Raw genomic sequence first — 17,955 nt, forward strand, 5'->3', positions numbered from 1 at the left:
TTTCTCAGTAGCATGACAAATTGAAACCATGAATGGACTTTTTTTTTTCCCTCAGTGCTTATGTTGGCTTCTGGTCACATGATCCTAATAGTCATCCCACCTGACCCAAAATACAAGTCAGTGGTGCTTCAGACAGTAATGCTACACGTGCATGCATTCTTTCTCTTCTTAAAGCAGGAATTCCAAAGCACAAGCGAGGAGAAAAGAGCAAATCTGTATGCTGCTTCAAAGGTTCTCTGGCTTCTTGACAGCGTTCAAGGTTAAAGTGTTAGACACCTTCAGCTACTCGGGTAACAACAGGACACAGCATATCAATGGAGCCCAGCCATTCCGAGCAACAAACAGAAGCTGAGAAAATAATCCTGAGTGACAATGGCCAGCTGGAACTCACCTGAGGCCATGGCAGTGGTCTGGCTGACAATCCCTCCATGACTCATCTCTGTGCCCATGAGAGGAAGGTTTCATACTATTTATTCAAATAAAATATCACTCACATATTTGGAAGAGCATTAAGTAGGATCAGCACTTTGCAGCGGAGACAGAAAATGTGTAAATTGGAAATTTCTTGCTGCCATGTGTTATTTGTTAAGATGATCTAAACTTATGATGCCTCAGAGCCACAAAATCTCCCAAATGTCAAACTCTGTAAGCATTAACCAACAAATGTCTGCAAGACTCCCAGACAAACATACAGTAAAAGTTTGATCGAAACAGAAAAATTCAGAGAAATTGGAAGAAATCAAACTCAGAGAATTGAACATTCAAGAAAATCCTGGCTACTATGGTTTGGGATTCTTTTGAATGCCTAAGTCTGAAGAAAGGCTTGAGTATCATTTGGATAATTTGTTTGGTTTTTCTCCCCGAGATTCAACTCAACCCTGAAAATCATCCATTTTCAATGCAGTCATGGAAATGGAAACTATTAGTAATTCACAAGCCCAGGCACATTTGCAGACTTTGATGGAACAAAGACACACACATCACTTACAGACGACAGAGCATGCTTCAGCCCGACGACCTGAGCAGAAGGCGGGGAGGAGGCGTCCAGCTCCATCAACTGCTTCAGCTTGTCTCTCTCCGTCGATATGCTATTAAAAGCCGACCTTAAAGCGAAGTAAACTATAAAGATAGAATCATTACAAGAAGGAACAAGGAAGAGGCACAATTAAAAACGAAATGCAGAAAAGTGTATTTCTCACACAAGACTTTAGCGAAGTATTCTGAGTTCAGTAAATATACATTCTACATCGATTTTTAAAAGCACATTGAATGTGTGGGAGCAAACCCTAATAGAGACTGCAGGGTCCAGTGACAACATGCAGCAACATAGGTTCTTCAGTTTAACCTTCCCCAATCCTGTGTGGGATGCTGAGAGCGGGAGAGGCCTCTGTAGGTAGCAAGGGGCACACGGGGAGACTGTGTGGCTCAATTTTGCTGTGGACTTAAAACTACTTGGAAAAATATAATCTATTAACATAACATATTTACATACACTTGTCAATCCTAGGGCCTGTGCCTGCTAAGGCACTCCACGATTTTATGACTTAAAGAGGTTCAAAACCACCAGTATTTATATCCTTAAAGGCTAGAAATGGTTAAGAACAAGGTTTGCTGGATATAAGGGAAATATGCTATCACTACATCAGAAAAATGAGACCATAACTCAGCCAGGTGGTCAAAATCAACCACCAGTGAGAGTCCAGCAAATGCTGGGTACCTCTACCTACAGTGACTTGGAAAAGTCACACTATGCTGAAGGCCAGTCAGGGACAGGCAATCTTGGATTTAATCACGAGGGAACCACAGACAACCAAACATCTATTTTTAAAAACTGGCCCAAACTCTTCAAAGACAGTAAGGTGTCAACTCTATAAAAAATTGCCCCCAACTAAACCGTGCTGAAGAAACAAGACAATGAAACATGGTGCATGCTCAGGGGCCAGATCCTGTACCCAATGGGAGAACAACATTGAAAGACATTTTTTTAGAAGTTGACATCACGAATGGGAGACCAAAGTGTCATTTCCCAGTGACAGGCCCTGTGCTACAAAACTGCACTGTGCCCAGTATATAAAGCCTCAAAGAATGACATAATGACACAGGAATCCTTTTCTCCAAAATTTCAGCAAAATAAATTTCAGTGTGTGTGTAGAAAGAGCTGGGGAGAAATAACTGTAGAAACTTTAAAAAAGTAAAAAGGACAGTCTGGGCGGAGGGTTTATGGGAGTCCTTTGTTCTACACTTGCAGCTTTTCTGTTAAGATCAAAATGATTCAAAATGAGGTGTCGCCCCATTTGTTCCGAGTTTCTTCTGGCTGCACTAGAGTCCCCCCCACCTCCGATTTTGGCGTTCAGCCTCTCCGCTCACTTTGGGGAGCTCTCAGATTCAGTGAGAACCTAGAACCAGCAATCACTTAAGTGCCCAAACTGGAGCTTTCAAAAAGAGCTGGGAGCTGTGGAGATGCCTCCGTGGGTAAAGCGCTTGCTATGCGAGCACAGGAACCTGAGTTCGAGTCCCCAGGACTCACGGAAAGCCCCCCGCAGCACTGGACTCTGCAATCCCAGTGTGCAGCAGTGAGATGGGAGTGGGAACAGGAGTATCCCCAGAAGCTCAGCTGCACGGGCATGCACAGCAGGACACAGCAAGGAAAACCGCTCTCAAACAGTACAAGTGAGGACTGATACCAGAGGTACAGAGAGAGAGAGAGAGAGAGAGAGAGAGAGAGAGAGAGGAGAAGACAGGAACAGGTATGACAAAATATCTTTTAGGTTCTGATCACACAGGATCTAAGTAATTTCCTAAGGATAACGGAACGGCTACCTAAAGTACTGATCACCGAGACCACACTAGATATTGTCTTTCCATTTTCTTCCATTACAGTTTGTCACAGGAGGGCAAGAAGGAAGGGACTGAGACGGGCTTCTCCAGTGACCTGGTATTTTATTAAATTTCACAGGCTTGCATTTCCAGAGGTATTGTTATCCAAGAATGGCCTATTCAATAACAGAAACCAAATACTCACTGCTGACTTGCTTCCCTCATTTATCAGCAAGAAGGAAGATTGTGCCATCCAGGGCACTTAGTGATAGACAGATCCAGAGAATCCTCATAATATCCTAATGCAAACAAGCAATTTGCGCTCTCTCTCTCTCTCTCTCTCTCTCTTTCTCTCTCTCTCTCTCTCTCTCTCACACACACACACACACACACACACACACACACACACACACACACACACACGAACTTACAAGCTATGGTGCTGCTTCTATGGCCAGAAGGGAGGGGCCCATTATCATTCTATGACCTTGGGAAAGTATCTGATGTGCCTGAACCCTAATGGAGATACTGCTAGCATTTACTTTACAGCCTGTAATAAGGATTAAGTAAGACAATGCAGGCCAAGTCCTTAACCTAATGCACAAATGCAATACATAATGGATGTCACCGAAAGGATGATAGTCACCATGACGAAAGAGATGCGTGAGAGGCACAGTGATGCCCTGAATTCTCTTGACATCTGCGCAGCAGGAGCAGTGCCATACTTAGCTCTCATCAGGAGGATGACTATAAACAAATGCACATACGGTAGAGAATAGATGAATGAGGACTGGCCAGAGCTTGCTGAGCCCAAGAGCAGCTGCTTTGGGAGGAAGGCAACAGGCCTCACAGGGACCTCACTGCATTTTATGCCCGGTGAGACATCTCCCCTCCGCTCCCCAGGATACCCACAGCTGTCCTGGTGGGTCCCTGGGGGTTCTTCCTTCCCATGGATACATTTATTGCTCCAAATACCATGAGCATGCACCTGGCTAGCTCTGCCTTTCAGATGCCCTGCTGCCAGGAGAGACTCTCCACCAGACTAGACGATTCCTGGTTATGCGTTTTAAAGGACAGAATGGGCACTATCTGTTTCAGAGTGCACAGCCAGGAAGGTCAAGCACAGAGCTCGCTAACAGAGTGCTTGGCCAGCAAGAGCCAAGGGCTCTGCAGCTGCCAGCTCTCTTATCTTCAGGAGAAGGAATGTCTATCTAAGACCACAGTGGGCAAAAACAAAGAGAAACCCATACCGTCATATTTCATTGTCAGATAAAAAAAAAAAAAAACTCTTCCTCAGTCACCTGAAAAGAGGATTAGAAAACCAGGTCCCCTAAATTCATATATGATAACTAAATGTGTGTGTGTGTGTGTGTGGTGTGTGTGTGTGTGTGTGTGTGTGTGTGTGTGTGTGTGTGTGTGTGTGTGTGTGTGTTGAAGCAGGGCCTCACTATGTCACGCAAGTTGACCTCAAATGTGTGTTCCTCCTGCCTCAGGCTCCCAAATGTTAGGATTACCAGAGTGTTCTACCACACTTGGTTGAATTTCTCAAATGGCCTTAGACCCACCCAGAGAATATTAAAGTTGTCACTCTTGGCCAACTCAGGATTCATCCCTCCCAGCAGTGGCTAGATGCTGCTCCCAGGAGACGGCAATTGCATTGTTAGAGACTGCGCTGCCTCGTCTATGTCAACCTGACACAAGCTAGAGCTATTTGAAAGGAGGGAAACTTAATTGAGGAAATGCCTCCATAAGATCTGGCTATGGGGCATTTTCTTAATTAGTGATTGATGGGGGGGGCACCAGCCCATTGTGGGTAGGGCCACCCCTTGGCTGGCGGTCCTGGGTGTTATAAGAAAGCGGGCTGAGCCGGGCGGTGGTGGCGCACGCCTTTAATCCCAGCACTCGGGAGGCAGAGCCAGGCGGATCTCTGTGAGTTCGAGGCCAGCCTGGTCTCCAAAGCGAGTTCCAGGAAAGGCGCAAAGCTACACAGAGAAACCCTGTCTCGAAAAACCAAAAAAAAAAAAAAAAAAAAAAAAGAAAGCGGGCTGAGTAAGTCATGAGGAGCAAGTCAGTAAGCAGCACTCCTCCATGCCTCTGCATCAGCTCCTGCCTCCAGGTTCCTGCCCTGTTGAGTTCTTGTCCTGACTTCCTTCAGTGATTAACAGTGCTGTGGAAGTGTAAGCCAAAGACATCCTTTCCCCCTTAACTCCCTTTTGGTCATGGTGTTTCACTGCAGCAATGGAAGCCGTGACTAAGACAGTGACATTGGCTCACAAAGGTTAGAGGCATTTCCTGTGTCAGGAGTGTCTTCTTATTTCTAATGTCATCCAATTTTTTTTTTTTTTACAAACTCCAAATCCAGCCTTTATTTCAGGGGCAGAGCAGGGAGGAGGCTCAATCCAGGTTAGGTCATTCCCAGACAGAGACAGCTGGACGGGAGCCCCTGGGAACGCCTCTCCACCCAGCTAAGAGGTTGGGAAGAAAAGAAGAAGGTAGTATTGGTGCTGCCACTTCCACAGCTGCCACAGCCAGGAGCTGGGAGACCTCAAGCAGCAAGCTCACCTCCAGAGGTCAGGACAGACCCAAAATCAGGCAAGGATCAGACGGGAACATCAGACACTACGAGAGTATACAGACTCGACAGGTGAGGAAACTCTTGGGGGGCCCCCAAACAGCATTGGTATTTCACAAAGGGGACCCCCAGGGCCTGCAGCCTCCAGAGACTGAATGCTCAGGGAAGCATGACCACAGTGAGACACTCACAAAGAGGCCGTGATAGCCCCCCATCCCCTTGTGCTGTTCAACAAGGGTAGGAAAGGGTCTGGAGGGAGAAGAGAGGAAAGAGTCAATGGAAAGCATGGGAAGAACACTGGCGGGACATGGGTCAGGACATGAAAAGGGGCCCAGAGGGGCCTCTAACTGCTGCCCTGCTGCTCCTGCTGGTGGATGAGGTTGGCCATGGGGCTGGTGATACTGCCTATTATGGTCCAGTATTCATCAAAGCTGATGCGGTTGGCATCCAGGTTCTGGATGAGTTTGTCAGCTGCCTTTCGGTTCCCTGTGTCCATCAGCGTGTGGTTCAGCTCTTTCTGGAGCATCTTGCGGAAGCCGCTCTTGCTGATCTTGTTCTTGACCAGGCTGTGCTTGGATACATATTTGTAGAAGTTCTCCACCAGGACAACTGCCTTCTCCAGCTCTGTAGAGCAGTCAGCCATCTCACTGTCTCGGCTGGGCCTGGCCTCTTGCAGCAGCCAAGCAAGCAATTGACAGAGAGACACCCAACAGATGATGCAGACACCTGTCTCAGGAGCACTGGGCCGACCAGAGATGCAGCTTTTGTGTCCTGACTCTTTCCCAGGCCTTCCTCCCAGGGATCTCCTCCCCAGGTTCTTATAAAATGGACAGCTCTAAGATAACCATCAGGACAAGTGATTTTTCTGGAGCTTTTTCTGAAGACAGAGCATCAGAGCGAGGCAGTCAGGTGTCATTACTCTCCTTCTCCCGTCATCCAAAATTTTTATTGGAGACTAAAAAGCTTAAAAAAGATATCTAAATAGGTGTACTGCACCTTTGGGTATGTTATTATAAACAAAGAAGTCTGAGATGCACAGAGCTACAGAGAACCTCAAAAGTCATCCAAGCCACCCACCCCAGAGGATGGCCCACCCTCTCCAGGCAGCACTCCCTTGCCAGATGATCTTTAGCCCATGCTTCTCCAGTCCCGCCTGCCTCCTGCGGCAGTCACAGTGCTCGGAGACCTGCTGCAGCTATGCGATGCTTGCCTGGGTCTCTTCACACTGTCCACACGGCTGCTGGTCTTCACGAGGAAGTCAACCATCAGAAGGCAGTCACAGAACCTGCTTTAAAATCCTCACTGTCAGCCGGGTGGCGGTGGTGGCACATGCTTTTAATCCCAGCACTCAGAAGGCAGAGCCAGGCGGATCTCTGTGAGTTCGAGGCCAACCTAGTCTACAGAGTGAGATCCAGGACAGGCACCAAAACTACATAGAGAAACCCTGTCTCGAAAAACAAACAAACAAAAATCCTCATTGTCCTGCCCTCAGCCTCGCTGGACTGGGACAGTGGGACAGGGGTTGGGCTCTCTTGGGGAGAGAGAGATTCAGGATCTTGCCTGGTTGGTCTCAAGCCCACAGTCCTCCTACCTCCTCCTCCCAAGCCCTGGGATTACAGGTAAGCACTGCCATCCATACCTGACCCCCAGAAGCTTTTGGCTGTCAGAACCCTTCAGCTCCAGCTGCAGAATGGACACTGTAGGTTTTACCCAGTTGACTCTTGGCCCTCACTTGCCCCTTGCTTCAGGCTCCCATGACTGCAACAGGTTGGAGAAGCTCTGAGACCGGAAGCCATACGTGGATCCTGAGCTGGAGCTCTCCTTCTGCCTGTGCTCCCTCCGGAGCAGTTTCTTAACTTCAGGAGAGACCAGAGTTATCAACAGCGCCAGTACTGTGTGGTACAGAGGGAAGAAACTGTGTAGTAAGGTAAACTCAGTCCCTGATGCTTCGCTGTGGTTTAGACTTTGCAGGAATCGGTTTCCAAACCTAAATGGACTGAATATGTGGGAAATTCTGGCATCTCGCCGTGCTTTAAGGAAACAGTGAGAAAGCACAGGAGAACACAAGACCCAATACAGTAGGATTCCATTTCTCCTTCCTTCCTTTCACTCTTGCGTGTGTGTGTGTGTGTGCGCGTGCGTGTGTGTGTGTGTGTGTGTGTGTAGTGTGTGAGAGAGAGACAGAGACAGTCAGAGAGCATGTGCATGCTCAAGGAAGTATCCTTTTACGCCTTGGACTTCTTTTGGTGGGGTGCAAGGGCAGGGTCTCTCAATGGACCTGGAGTCTGAGGTTTGGTTTTGTCCGCTGGGGACTTCCCCACTAGGTCAGAAGCTGGCGGGCCCAGAGGGCCTCCTGTCTCTGCCCGCCTCTGTGCTGGGGTTACTTGAGACCCCGCCCAGCGTTTGTATGGTGCTGGGATCTGAACATGGTCCTTGTGCTGTGCGGCCAGTGCTCTTCACCACTGGGCCATCTCTCCAGCCCTTCTCTCTTCTTAACGGAAACCATGTGAATTAACCTTCAGAAGACTAACATTCCTATCTGGATGTTAGGTGATCTGGGATGATTTGGTGATCTTTAATCTGACTCTATTAAGTTTCAACTCTTCCATGGTGCCCATAGCTGTAAATTATTTTCTAATTGGTATTCCATCTGAACTGATTTAGATACATTAGTGAATTGTGCTAAATGACCCTACTTTTTGCTGAGCATGTACATGAACCCAACTGCTCAACACACGTACAGTGAACTCTAACTGTGAACAATGCACGGACTGCCCTTCCCTCAGGTTATGAAAATCTTTGGTATTGCTGCAACAGATGCGGCTTTTCCTTCAAGGTTTCCGTAGCTCAAAACAGTTGAGAAAGTGACTGTTCAATTCCAATTTAACACTAGAAAACACACCAGGCACAAAGGAATACAGAGGTGGACTTTGTTCTCATCTGAGTTTTCACATCTCTAACTGAGGATTTCATCTCATCAATAGGACGCCAGGACGTCTGTTTCTCTTCCATGCCAGAAAGTAGATGCCTCCTTCTGTTGTGGTTCGAATGAGAATGGCTCATATAGTTGAAAGTCTGGTCCCCAGTTGGTGGACTGTTAGGGAAGATTAGGAGGTGTGGCCTTGTTGGAGGGGGTGTGGCCTGTCCCTGGGGGTGGCCAAGTACTGCTCTCTGCTGGGTGATAGTGGATAAGATGTTAAGCTCTCAGCTACTGCTCCAGTGCCACGCCTGCCTGTCTGCTGACATGCTCCCCACCAGATGGCCATGGGTCAATGAGGGATTTCACAAATAACACCGAAAATCAAAGCTTAACAAAACTCACAGGTTTCCTGTCTGCAGGCCTGTTTTGGAGATGTCCCTACCTACAGTTCCACATGTAAAACCAAAAACAGCCATAGTCAGCAGCATTTTCCAGATGTTTTTAATCACAAAATTTGTTTTGACTTTTACCCATCCTGTGAATTAAGAATCCCATAAAATACATTTTGGGAAACGTAAAAGCTAATATATGCAACAAAAATTGTGACTTTAAGAGTCAGTGTATTCCATCCCACTTGCCTATATGTGTGTTGACATACACAAAGCCAGAAATACGAGCCATGGCGAGTTCAATGCATGCCTAAAAATGAATGTACAGAGGAACTCTTATAGCTGGGCTGGGTCTCTGCTGCCTCTCCTGAGATCTACAAAAGCATAATTCAGACCTTTTGTGCCACATTCAATGGTTCGCATGTTATATGACATGAATCCTCAACTTTAATCCAGCTGCATCGAAACCAGTCAGGAGAGCCCTGCTGCAGCCACAGGACAACAGGCAAGGTCTGTAACAAAACAAGATCCTCGCAGGGAGAAAGGCATGGCTGAGTCTGAATACACAGATGTGTGAAAGGACACGGGGTTCTAGGGCTCAGGGCAACCCTGTGCACGGTCTTTGTTCCATGAGGCCCCTCTAGTGGTGCTGAAGAGGCGAGAGGGAGCTTGAACAGATGCAAGTAGAAATGAACGCCACAGCAAGGGAGAAGAGCTGGCCAGGCTCCCGTAAACCCAGGGGACTGGCTGTGGCTGAACAGTGCACCTGGCCTGTTCCTGGAGCACAAACCTGGACCTCAGGGACATGAGTGATATAAACAGCAACTCTACAGCCTCCTGGGTTGACCAAGACCCAACAGCACAACTGGTGTGTGAGGTGGGGGGCGGGGGAGTGGGGATTACAGACCTGCAAGGAGGCGGGACCACTGCAGGGAGCCAGGATCGATGGACACACTCAGGATGGATGGCAACCTCTACCCTGCTGACAAGCTGTTTCAACAGTGTAGGTAAAACCCAGACGTCTGTCTCCCTGTGGGAGAAGGGCACGTCTCCTCAGCTTTCAATAGGCAGTTGATGACACTAAAAGGTAACAGTGTTTTAAAGAGGCCTACGCCCACAAATCCTAGAATGTCCTCATGGCAAGGACCTTCTAAAGAATGTCCATGAGGCACTTGAAGAGCCGGGATGGAAGGGCCAGGCAACACCTCAGCTCTCACAGACATGGGACAGCAGTCCTGCTGGCCACTGAGAGGAGCACATGGTGGCCAGCAGAGGAGGCTGAGGGAGGAGTCTGTCCCAAGCATGAGAGGAGGCTGAGGGAGGAGTCTGTCCCAAGCATGATATGGTTGCCTTATCACCAATCTCACAACCAAATGGATTTGAGATGTGTCAGGTGAGAGAAAGAAAAATTACATATTTCTTCACACACACACACACACACACACACACACACACACACACACACACACACGGGGGAGTATTTTCTGCGGGAATCAATAATATGAAGCGAAAGAAAAAGTCTGCAGCAAGAAGAGGAAGGGAGCCCTAGTGGGAACGCCGCTTGAAGTGTCTTAATCCGTTTCACTTGCACAGTAACAGTCAGTATATGGAGGCTGAAGAGAAACGTTAGCAGAGGGACCTAGCCGGCCCTCAGAGCTTCAGTATCTGCAAATAAAATAATGCTCTGCACATCCTAGATACTTAAATATACTTACGTATGCCAGAAATATTTATTATTTCTAAAAAATGACATCATACTTTTCTTGAACATACTGTTTTGTAACTTTAATAACTTTGTAACTAGATATTGGAGACTTTTTTTTTTCTTAAACATTTGGCCTCCCATCTGTATGGACAGAGTGCACCCTGGCCTGGACCAGGCTGTAATTCAGCCTCAGGCTTGCTGTCACATGACCCTTGGATAGTTTTGCTACCCTCGGTTTCCACGCAGGCAGTGAAGACTTCATTCCCCACCCGCGTTTCTGCTAGAACGAAATGAAATGGTGCGTCTAAAGCACTCAGCAAACACCGGACAGCAGAGCCAGAGCTCAGTGCGAGGTGCTATTGTTGTGTTACATTAAAAAGTTCAATCCCCTCTCATCGTCGGACACTTAGACTATTTCCAGCCAGGCACTCTACTCACCCAGCCATACACAACCCCAATCATGGTTATTTATAAGTTTTACTTTGAAACTGTTATGGACTCGAAGGAATTGACAAGCAGTATGGAAGTGCCCTGTGTCCTGCACCCAGTTCTTCCCCATGGTAACATTTTACTTGTTAACCACAGTACAACATAAACCCAGGACGGGGATGTTAGGGTAATGGAGTGTGCTCAGATTTCTTCAGACTTACATGCACTCAGCTGTACACATGTGTATGGCTATGGGTCAATGTGATCTTACCACATTGGCAAATTCCTAAAACCACTGCCTTGATCAAATGCAAAACTGCCCATCACCACAAAGGTCCCTTTAAAATTACATCCATACTCCTCACTGCCCCACCCAGTCCCTAAACTCTGCACCTACTAATTTCTTCTTTCATTTTATACCATTTACAAAGTAAAGCCACAGAGGCTGTAAACTTTAGAAATCAGCTGTTTTCATTCTGCTAATGCCCTTGAACTCTATCTCAGTAGCTGTAGCTATCCATGTCCAATTTATTGCTGAGTAGTATTCCACTACATGGATACCACTGTTTATTTAACTGTTCATCTGTAGAAGGACATTGAAATGTTTCTAGTGTTTGGCCAATACAAATAAATCCGCTCCTAATATTATGGTTTTGTGATGCTAACATGGAGGCTCTACCACTGAGCCACAACCCAGCCCTGCCCTAAACATCTGTGCCCTGTTGTCTTGCATAACTGTTTTCACTCCTCTGGGCTAACTGCTCAGGAGCACTGGTATTGGGTTTTATGGAAGGCACATGTTTAGTGTTTTTTTTTTTCCAACACTGCCAGGCCACTCTCCAGAATCCATCTTCCATGGTCACCAGTCACGGATGAGAGATCCGGTTCCGGAGAGTCATGACTCCATTAAGAGACTTCCCTTCAGACGGTGCGCAGCGAGGCCTCCACGCAGCACCATTTGTATTTCTGTGGTGGCTAACAACGTCAAACACGTATTTCTAAGTTTTGATATGAGGAATAATGCTAGAGTGGGTATCTTTACATGGATGCATTTTAGTTAATTCCTACAAATGGATTCTTCAAAGAGGAACTGTTCAGCAGGGGTTGAAAATAGGTGGAATAAATGCCATATTCATCCCCGAAGTACCAATTTATATCCTACCGCCAGCATAAGAACGCTCCGATTGTAAAGTATGGTGGGCCTGCCGTGTCGTATTCTCTAATATGTGCTAAATCATCTTTCGATGCGTAAGTACCTGTACATGTAAGAACTGCTGTATAGTTGCTGTCCTGTGTTGTTTAGGGGCTAAGGACAATGACAAATCCTGTGCTCAAAACAGATGCAACCTTGAAAAACATTTTCAGTCTTCAGTTGGCTGAATCGTTGGGTTGTGTTAGCTAGATCCCAAACCCTCCCTGTCTCTTCCAAGAGGTCAAAAGAAAATCTTTGCGACAACGTCTACACTACCAAAGAAATAAATAAAAGTGAGGCTTACGAAAGCCTTATTGGAGCAGGAAATGAACCAGCTGAGACAGCTTCTGTAAGGACTCCCCAGATTCAGTCACGCACTGGACATGTGAGCGAGAACTCCGAGAGGAAGCTGTGTCTGCAGAGATTGACTGCCTGCTTAGAAATGCAGTGTTGTGGAGAGACTGCAATGCGGCCAATCCAGAGGCAAAGTGCCCTATCTTTGGATACCTCTAGCCTTCTCGAACATTTCCTGCCAATCTTTGAGTCAAAACTAACATCTTGTTACTAATAGATTAAAAAACAACAAACAAACAAACAAAAAAACCTTTTAGAATCCATTAACTTAAAAGATCACAGGTTTCCACCAATCCACAAGCTGAGAATGTCATCAGGAGAGCATCTTGGGCAGATGGAAAAGTTTCCTCAATCTCTGTTACCACCTCTCTGGGGTATCCTCCGATGTATTTTAAACATGCCTTGATTTATGACTTTCTTGTTCTGTAAAACTGTAAGACTTCATTAAACTGCTTCTACTTCGGAAGTGGGAAATTGGGGTAACCTAGCTCTGTGTTCCTGGGCCACGGTCACTCAAAATTGGTTCCAGACTAAACTATCTATTATCCCCTTAAAGATGATGGCTGTAGTTTTGTGTTGACAGACATTTCCATCCAATATGTTGGAAAGAAGGAAACCTCATTTACCTTTATGGGCAACGTGGCACAGGTCCTCCTGCATCTTGGAGAACTCGGATGAGGCTTCAGAACCATCTGAATAACACTTCTCCTCACCCAGGTCCAGTGTTGACAAATTAGGATTGGAAGAGTGTAGTCTCACTGGGCCAGAAAAAGGTTTAGGGACCTAAATGACAGAAAAGGGAGGGTTCTATTCAGACTACAGCCTTCATGACTGGAACCGACTAAGGAGGCATCTGAGGGTGCCTCTTCCCACCGAGGGATAACTTTGAAGAAAAATGAAAAAAATAAAAACCCAGGACAGTGCTCCCCATGGTCACTTGCATCATACGAACTTCAAATGGGCAGGAAATCCCATGCTGCCTCAGACATGATGACAGCTTTAGAGTCATGGGTTGAAGTGACAACGAATGTCACCACATAACTAGGCTGTCAGAGCAAATCCGTTCCCAGATGATTTTTGTGTACTTGCACCTGGAGCCTCTGGAAAACAAACCCTCGGCTCACATTTGCACGTGCAATGTTCTTTACTCTGAAAGCATCCAAGTTCAGTCCTGGATGGGGCACGGAGAGATTGAAGAAAAATGGCAGAAGGGCCTGCAGGACAGAGGCTTAGGCCTGTGGACTCTAGGAGAAGATAGGCCCACGCCAAGGGATGAGAGCAAGAAAGGCACACACTAGAGCAGGGAGTATCACAGACAAGCTAGATGTTAAGGAAAGAAAGACCCCAAATCCTCACAACAGGGGCAGGCCATTTTCCCTCAGGAAAATTTCCCCTGCCCTAGTATCCTCACGGCCTTATCCCTGTAACCAGAGGGTCTCCGTAATAGGAGCCATCGATCCTCACAGGGCAAAGAGACCAACTCGGGAACCTTCACTTTCCTGTCCCATTTGAGTCAGGGGCCCCACACACTATGGTGTGCAGGGTGGCGCCCTGAGGAAAGCAGGCCTGGCGGCCAAGTGAAGGTTACCTGCAGCGTTCCTTTGGCGTCTTTGCCAATAGCTCTGGACCTCCACCTCCTGTGCGAGCGCTTTTCCTTTTTAGGACTTTCAAAAGCTCCACCCTTCATTTCAAAACAGGAAAGAGAGTACAGACAGTAAGGTCCCCCGAAACCCCGGGACAAACACGCAGGGAAGTGACGTCCCCCTGAGATTGGCTAAAGCAACCCGACGGGCAGCATCCCACTGTTAGTCAAAGCAGGGCACCAGAGAGGACGGGAAGGCAGAAGGTGAACAGAAGGGCAGGCAGGCCAACCTGGATGGCGTTGATGGCTGGTGCCGAGTATGTCCGATGCAGGACGTCCATGCTTTGTAAGAGCTGGCTCATTTCCAGCAGGTAGGCGTGGCAGTGTGCCAGGTCTGTGGGAGGGAGGGCAGATGTTCACAACCGTCCACTAGCACCAGGGAGGACCAGGCTCTGTATTTCCATGTTTGATTTCCCCCTTAACATGTTCCCCACACAGGAAAGGCCATAGATGATAGTGGTTAAGGATTATGGATCCAGGCCACCTTGATTTAAATCCACTTGGTGAACCGTACCTCAGTTTTCTCATAGGGGAGATGGGGATAATTACACTTGTAGCCATAGTGCTGAGAGTTAAATGACTTTGATGTATGCAGAGTGCTCAGCAGTGGCCTACAGCAGCAATTGAAAACAGCAGCCTCCCGCACACCCCAGCAGCAGCACCCCTAATCCAGCAACAATAGGCTCTTAGCTGTACTGGTATCTGGCGACCTGCCTCAGGGCAATAGTGAACCTCTGCAGATGGTCCTCAGATGACAGAAGAGCACGGTTAGGCGACCCTAGTCACTAACTCAAGAAACAGCCCACTCCACCTCTGGCTGCCAGCGTGCACTGGATGCGGATGGTGTTTCCACTGAGCCACGCAGACCGTATGATTCAACATCGTAGCTCTCAGCCTTCCAATGCAGAATCCCCTGCCGTGCTTGTGAGCCCACAGATTGTAGGCTCTGTCCCCAGTTTATGATTCATACAAGTTGTCTGGGCCTGGGAATTGGCATTTTTAATACGCCCAGGCCAGCCTGCTGATGCTGGCCAGGAACAATACTCTGGGGACCATTTTGCCAGTGCTCGTCAGTGGAGCTAGTAAGTGGCAGTTACGGGAGGGGCAGACGGCATGCTCAGTGGGGACCACATCTCATGGAACACAGGGAAGGCTGCCACTGAGAACTTTCTCCACTAGTGCCTCAAAATCAAGGACAAAGACACACTTCAAAAACACACTCTCTCTCTCTCTCTCTCTCTCTCTCTCTCTCTCTCTCTCTCTCTCTCTCTCTCTGTGTGTGTGTGTGTCTGTGTGTGCGTGTGTAGACCAAAGGGCAACCTTTGGTCTTCATCAGGAGCTATATCAACTTAGTTTATCAAGAAAAGGTCTCTCACTGGCCAGAATCTTCACAAGTAGTCCAAGCTTGCCTAGCCCCAGAGATCCATGTATCTCCAGCTCCCCAAGCCTGGGATTACAAGTACACACTACCACGTCTGACTTTGTGGGTTCTGGGTATCAAACCCAGATTCTCACACTTGCATGGCAAATACTTTATGACTGAGCTCCCAACTTAATTAGAAAATTTTAAATTCCATTTGCTCCAGGCATCACTTTAGACAATTAAATCTGAACTCTCTATCCCATTAGAAATCTCAGTCTGGTTCCCTAGATGAGTTTTAGCTGATTAAGGTTGAGAGTACTGGGGCCAGGGAGATGGCTCAGCAGTTAAAAGTACTGGCTGCTCTTCTAGAGGGCTGTGGTTCAATCTCCAGCACCCCCATGGCAGCTCACAACTGTCTGTAACTCCAGTTCCAGGGGATATAGACTCCCTCACACAGACATACATGTAGGCAAATACCAATGCACTTAAAAATAAGTCTTGGAGGGGAAAAAAGAAATAAAACTTACAAAACAAAACAAAAAACCCACTGAGTTGCTTTGTATAGGAGTGACCAATCCTGCCTCCTTATCAGAGTCCTTCAAGGAATATTGGGATCAGGGTCATTACAGCCATACCCCAGACTAATTGAAACAGCTCATTTGGGACAGAGACATAGGCATGGGCACCCCCATGCTTTAAAGGGTCCAAATGACTCAGCAGTTAGGTTAAGAGTGTATACTGCTCTTCTAAGGGAACGAACTTCACCCACACTGAGCTGCTCATAAACACTGGTAACTCCAGCTCCAGGGGACCTGATGCCCTCTTCTGGCCTCTGTAGGTACCTGCACTCACATGCACATACCCCTCCCCTCAACTCGAATATACATAATTAAAAATCAAATCAAATCTTTCAAAGCTCTCTCCATGATTCTAGTGCACAGCCAAGGTGGAGGATGCTTAAGAGGGCTTTCCACCTGGCCACTTACACTTAATCAGTGGACACTGACTTCGCATCTTGGGTGGGCAGCAGAGTCATTTTTGGCACTTAAAAGACTGTGAGTGAGCTGACAGTCCCAACGCTTGGAGATATGATTTGTGGCCCCAGGAGAAATTCATACATCCATCCCAGGACTAGACTAGGAAGTCTGTCTGCACCCAGATGAAGACACTAAGCTCTGTGGGGAGAGCATGTTGGCTAATGATGAGGAGACCTTCATTAGCAAAGCAAGGGATGGCATACAGATGGGTCACAAATGCACGTGAAGGCAATACCAAGCATGCACCACCTCAGAGCCATGACGGAAAGAAACACAGGAGTCAAACCGCTCTACCTTTTGAGCATTTTTCCATGTCCTCTGAAGACTGCAGCCAGAATGGAACTCGTGTGTCACCACCACAAGAAAATGACAGGTTGCTTCCCGTTTGAAATGAATTCTGCTTTGACAGACTGCTGCGCTGCTCACGGATGACAAGAGCAGGTTAGAAATCGAAACATAGAGTGGCAGGGACAGCTTCTAAGGGAAAGGACAGTGGGCTGATTTGGGAAGAACATTCTAGCAAACTCCCCTAGAAGAGACTCTATCACCCCAGCTAAGCCACACCGTGCTCCATGGCCTTGGGTGACAGTCCTTATTTTCTTCTATGACATGGTGATACCACAGTAAAGATGTGTTGGGGAAGGGTCAGCAATCCCGTGCTGCTGTACACATGCTTAATTAGCTGCATCCAACAGCCAGGTAGGAAAACCAGCATCAATGTGGCTGAGAGGAAGCCCGAGACTCCAGGAATCTCCTTGCCTGAGCTTCCTATCTTACTCCATGCTTGTTACATCCTGGGTCAGACTCACTGGTCAAGAGACTGACTAAATACCATCCCCACTTACCCTGCTCCACCCACAGACTCACTCCCAGAATGGGCCTCTCTGTTCCCAGACTCATAATCATTACCTTCCTACTGGACATGGCCTCGAACACTCCTGGGGCGGAATCTGTGACAGTGGGCCCTGGGAAAAAGTGACTGACATCCCGAGGAAACATGGCGATCTCATTCTGCCGGTACATTCTGTGGTGCCGGAGCTTGGATACCCACTCGTCAAAGACATCGTCTGACTTCACCTACAGGGTGTTAAATTGAGAGCCGTCAAAGAGAGCCACTTGCTAAAAGGATCGATTATTCATCAACATGAGGCCACTCCTGGCCTGCTCCTTTTGAGCTCGCACACATGAAAAAGAAGAAATCGCATTTACTGCCTTGGTTTACATTTGTGTGGTTTCGGAGAATACCTGAGGAAGTGGTGTCTTCTCAGAATACATATTCGTGTTTCCTTTGAGATAGCCTAACTGCCATGCAACTTTTAAGAGTGCAAAGGGGGCCAGTTTTATTAAAAAACAAATAAACTAAAACTCACATTTGTCCCTTAAGACAAATCCAAGTTCTCAAGCCTGAGGCTTGCCCACGTACATATCAATTCTGTTCTTCATTTAAACACTTGTAGCTCAGAGTGTGCAATCGGTCTGAACTGGAATGCAGTAGCCTGAAGCACTGGTCTGTGTTCATCTTACCCTGACAAAAG

General features: G+C 47.3%; 2 protein-coding genes across 7 annotated transcripts in view; both read right to left on the minus strand.

Moving 5' to 3' along the window:
• Osbpl3 (oxysterol binding protein like 3) overlaps nt 1-17,955 on the minus strand; it is a 183,769-nt gene that overhangs the window by 52,336 nt on the left and 113,478 nt on the right. For all 6 annotated transcript variants that reach the window (XM_052719296.1, XM_052719295.1, XM_052719292.1 and 3 more), the window contains 6 exons: nt 17,330-17,497; nt 16,715-16,838; nt 14,251-14,354; nt 13,967-14,059; nt 13,005-13,161; nt 989-1,119 (listed from right to left, as the gene is read on the minus strand). In XM_052719296.1, coding sequence (XP_052575256.1) covers nt 989-1,119; nt 13,005-13,161; nt 13,967-14,059; nt 14,251-14,354; nt 16,715-16,838; nt 17,330-17,497 — 777 coding nt within the window. The remainder of the gene's footprint in view (nt 1-988; nt 1,120-13,004; nt 13,162-13,966; nt 14,060-14,250; nt 14,355-16,714; nt 16,839-17,329; nt 17,498-17,955) is intronic.
• Nucleotides 4,858-9,687, minus strand: LOC128098320 (protein S100-A16-like). Its single transcript, XM_052719298.1, has one exon. It carries the CDS (start codon nt 6,030-6,032, stop codon nt 5,733-5,735), a length of 300 nt encoding a protein of 99 aa, XP_052575258.1. The 5' UTR covers nt 6,033-9,687; the 3' UTR covers nt 4,858-5,732.

The sequence above is a fragment of the Peromyscus californicus genome, unplaced genomic scaffold, assembly GCF_007827085.1.
Source record: "Peromyscus californicus insignis strain IS unplaced genomic scaffold, ASM782708v3 Scaffold_6__1_contigs__length_162567912, whole genome shotgun sequence".
Taxonomy (NCBI): domain Eukaryota; kingdom Metazoa; phylum Chordata; class Mammalia; order Rodentia; family Cricetidae; genus Peromyscus; species Peromyscus californicus.

What these genes read in the sequence shown, in the direction of transcription:
- LOC128098320 (XM_052719298.1), bottom strand. Translation starts at nt 6,032, where the DNA reads ATGGCTGACTGCTCTACAGAGCTGGAGAAGGCAGTTGTCCTGGTGGAG.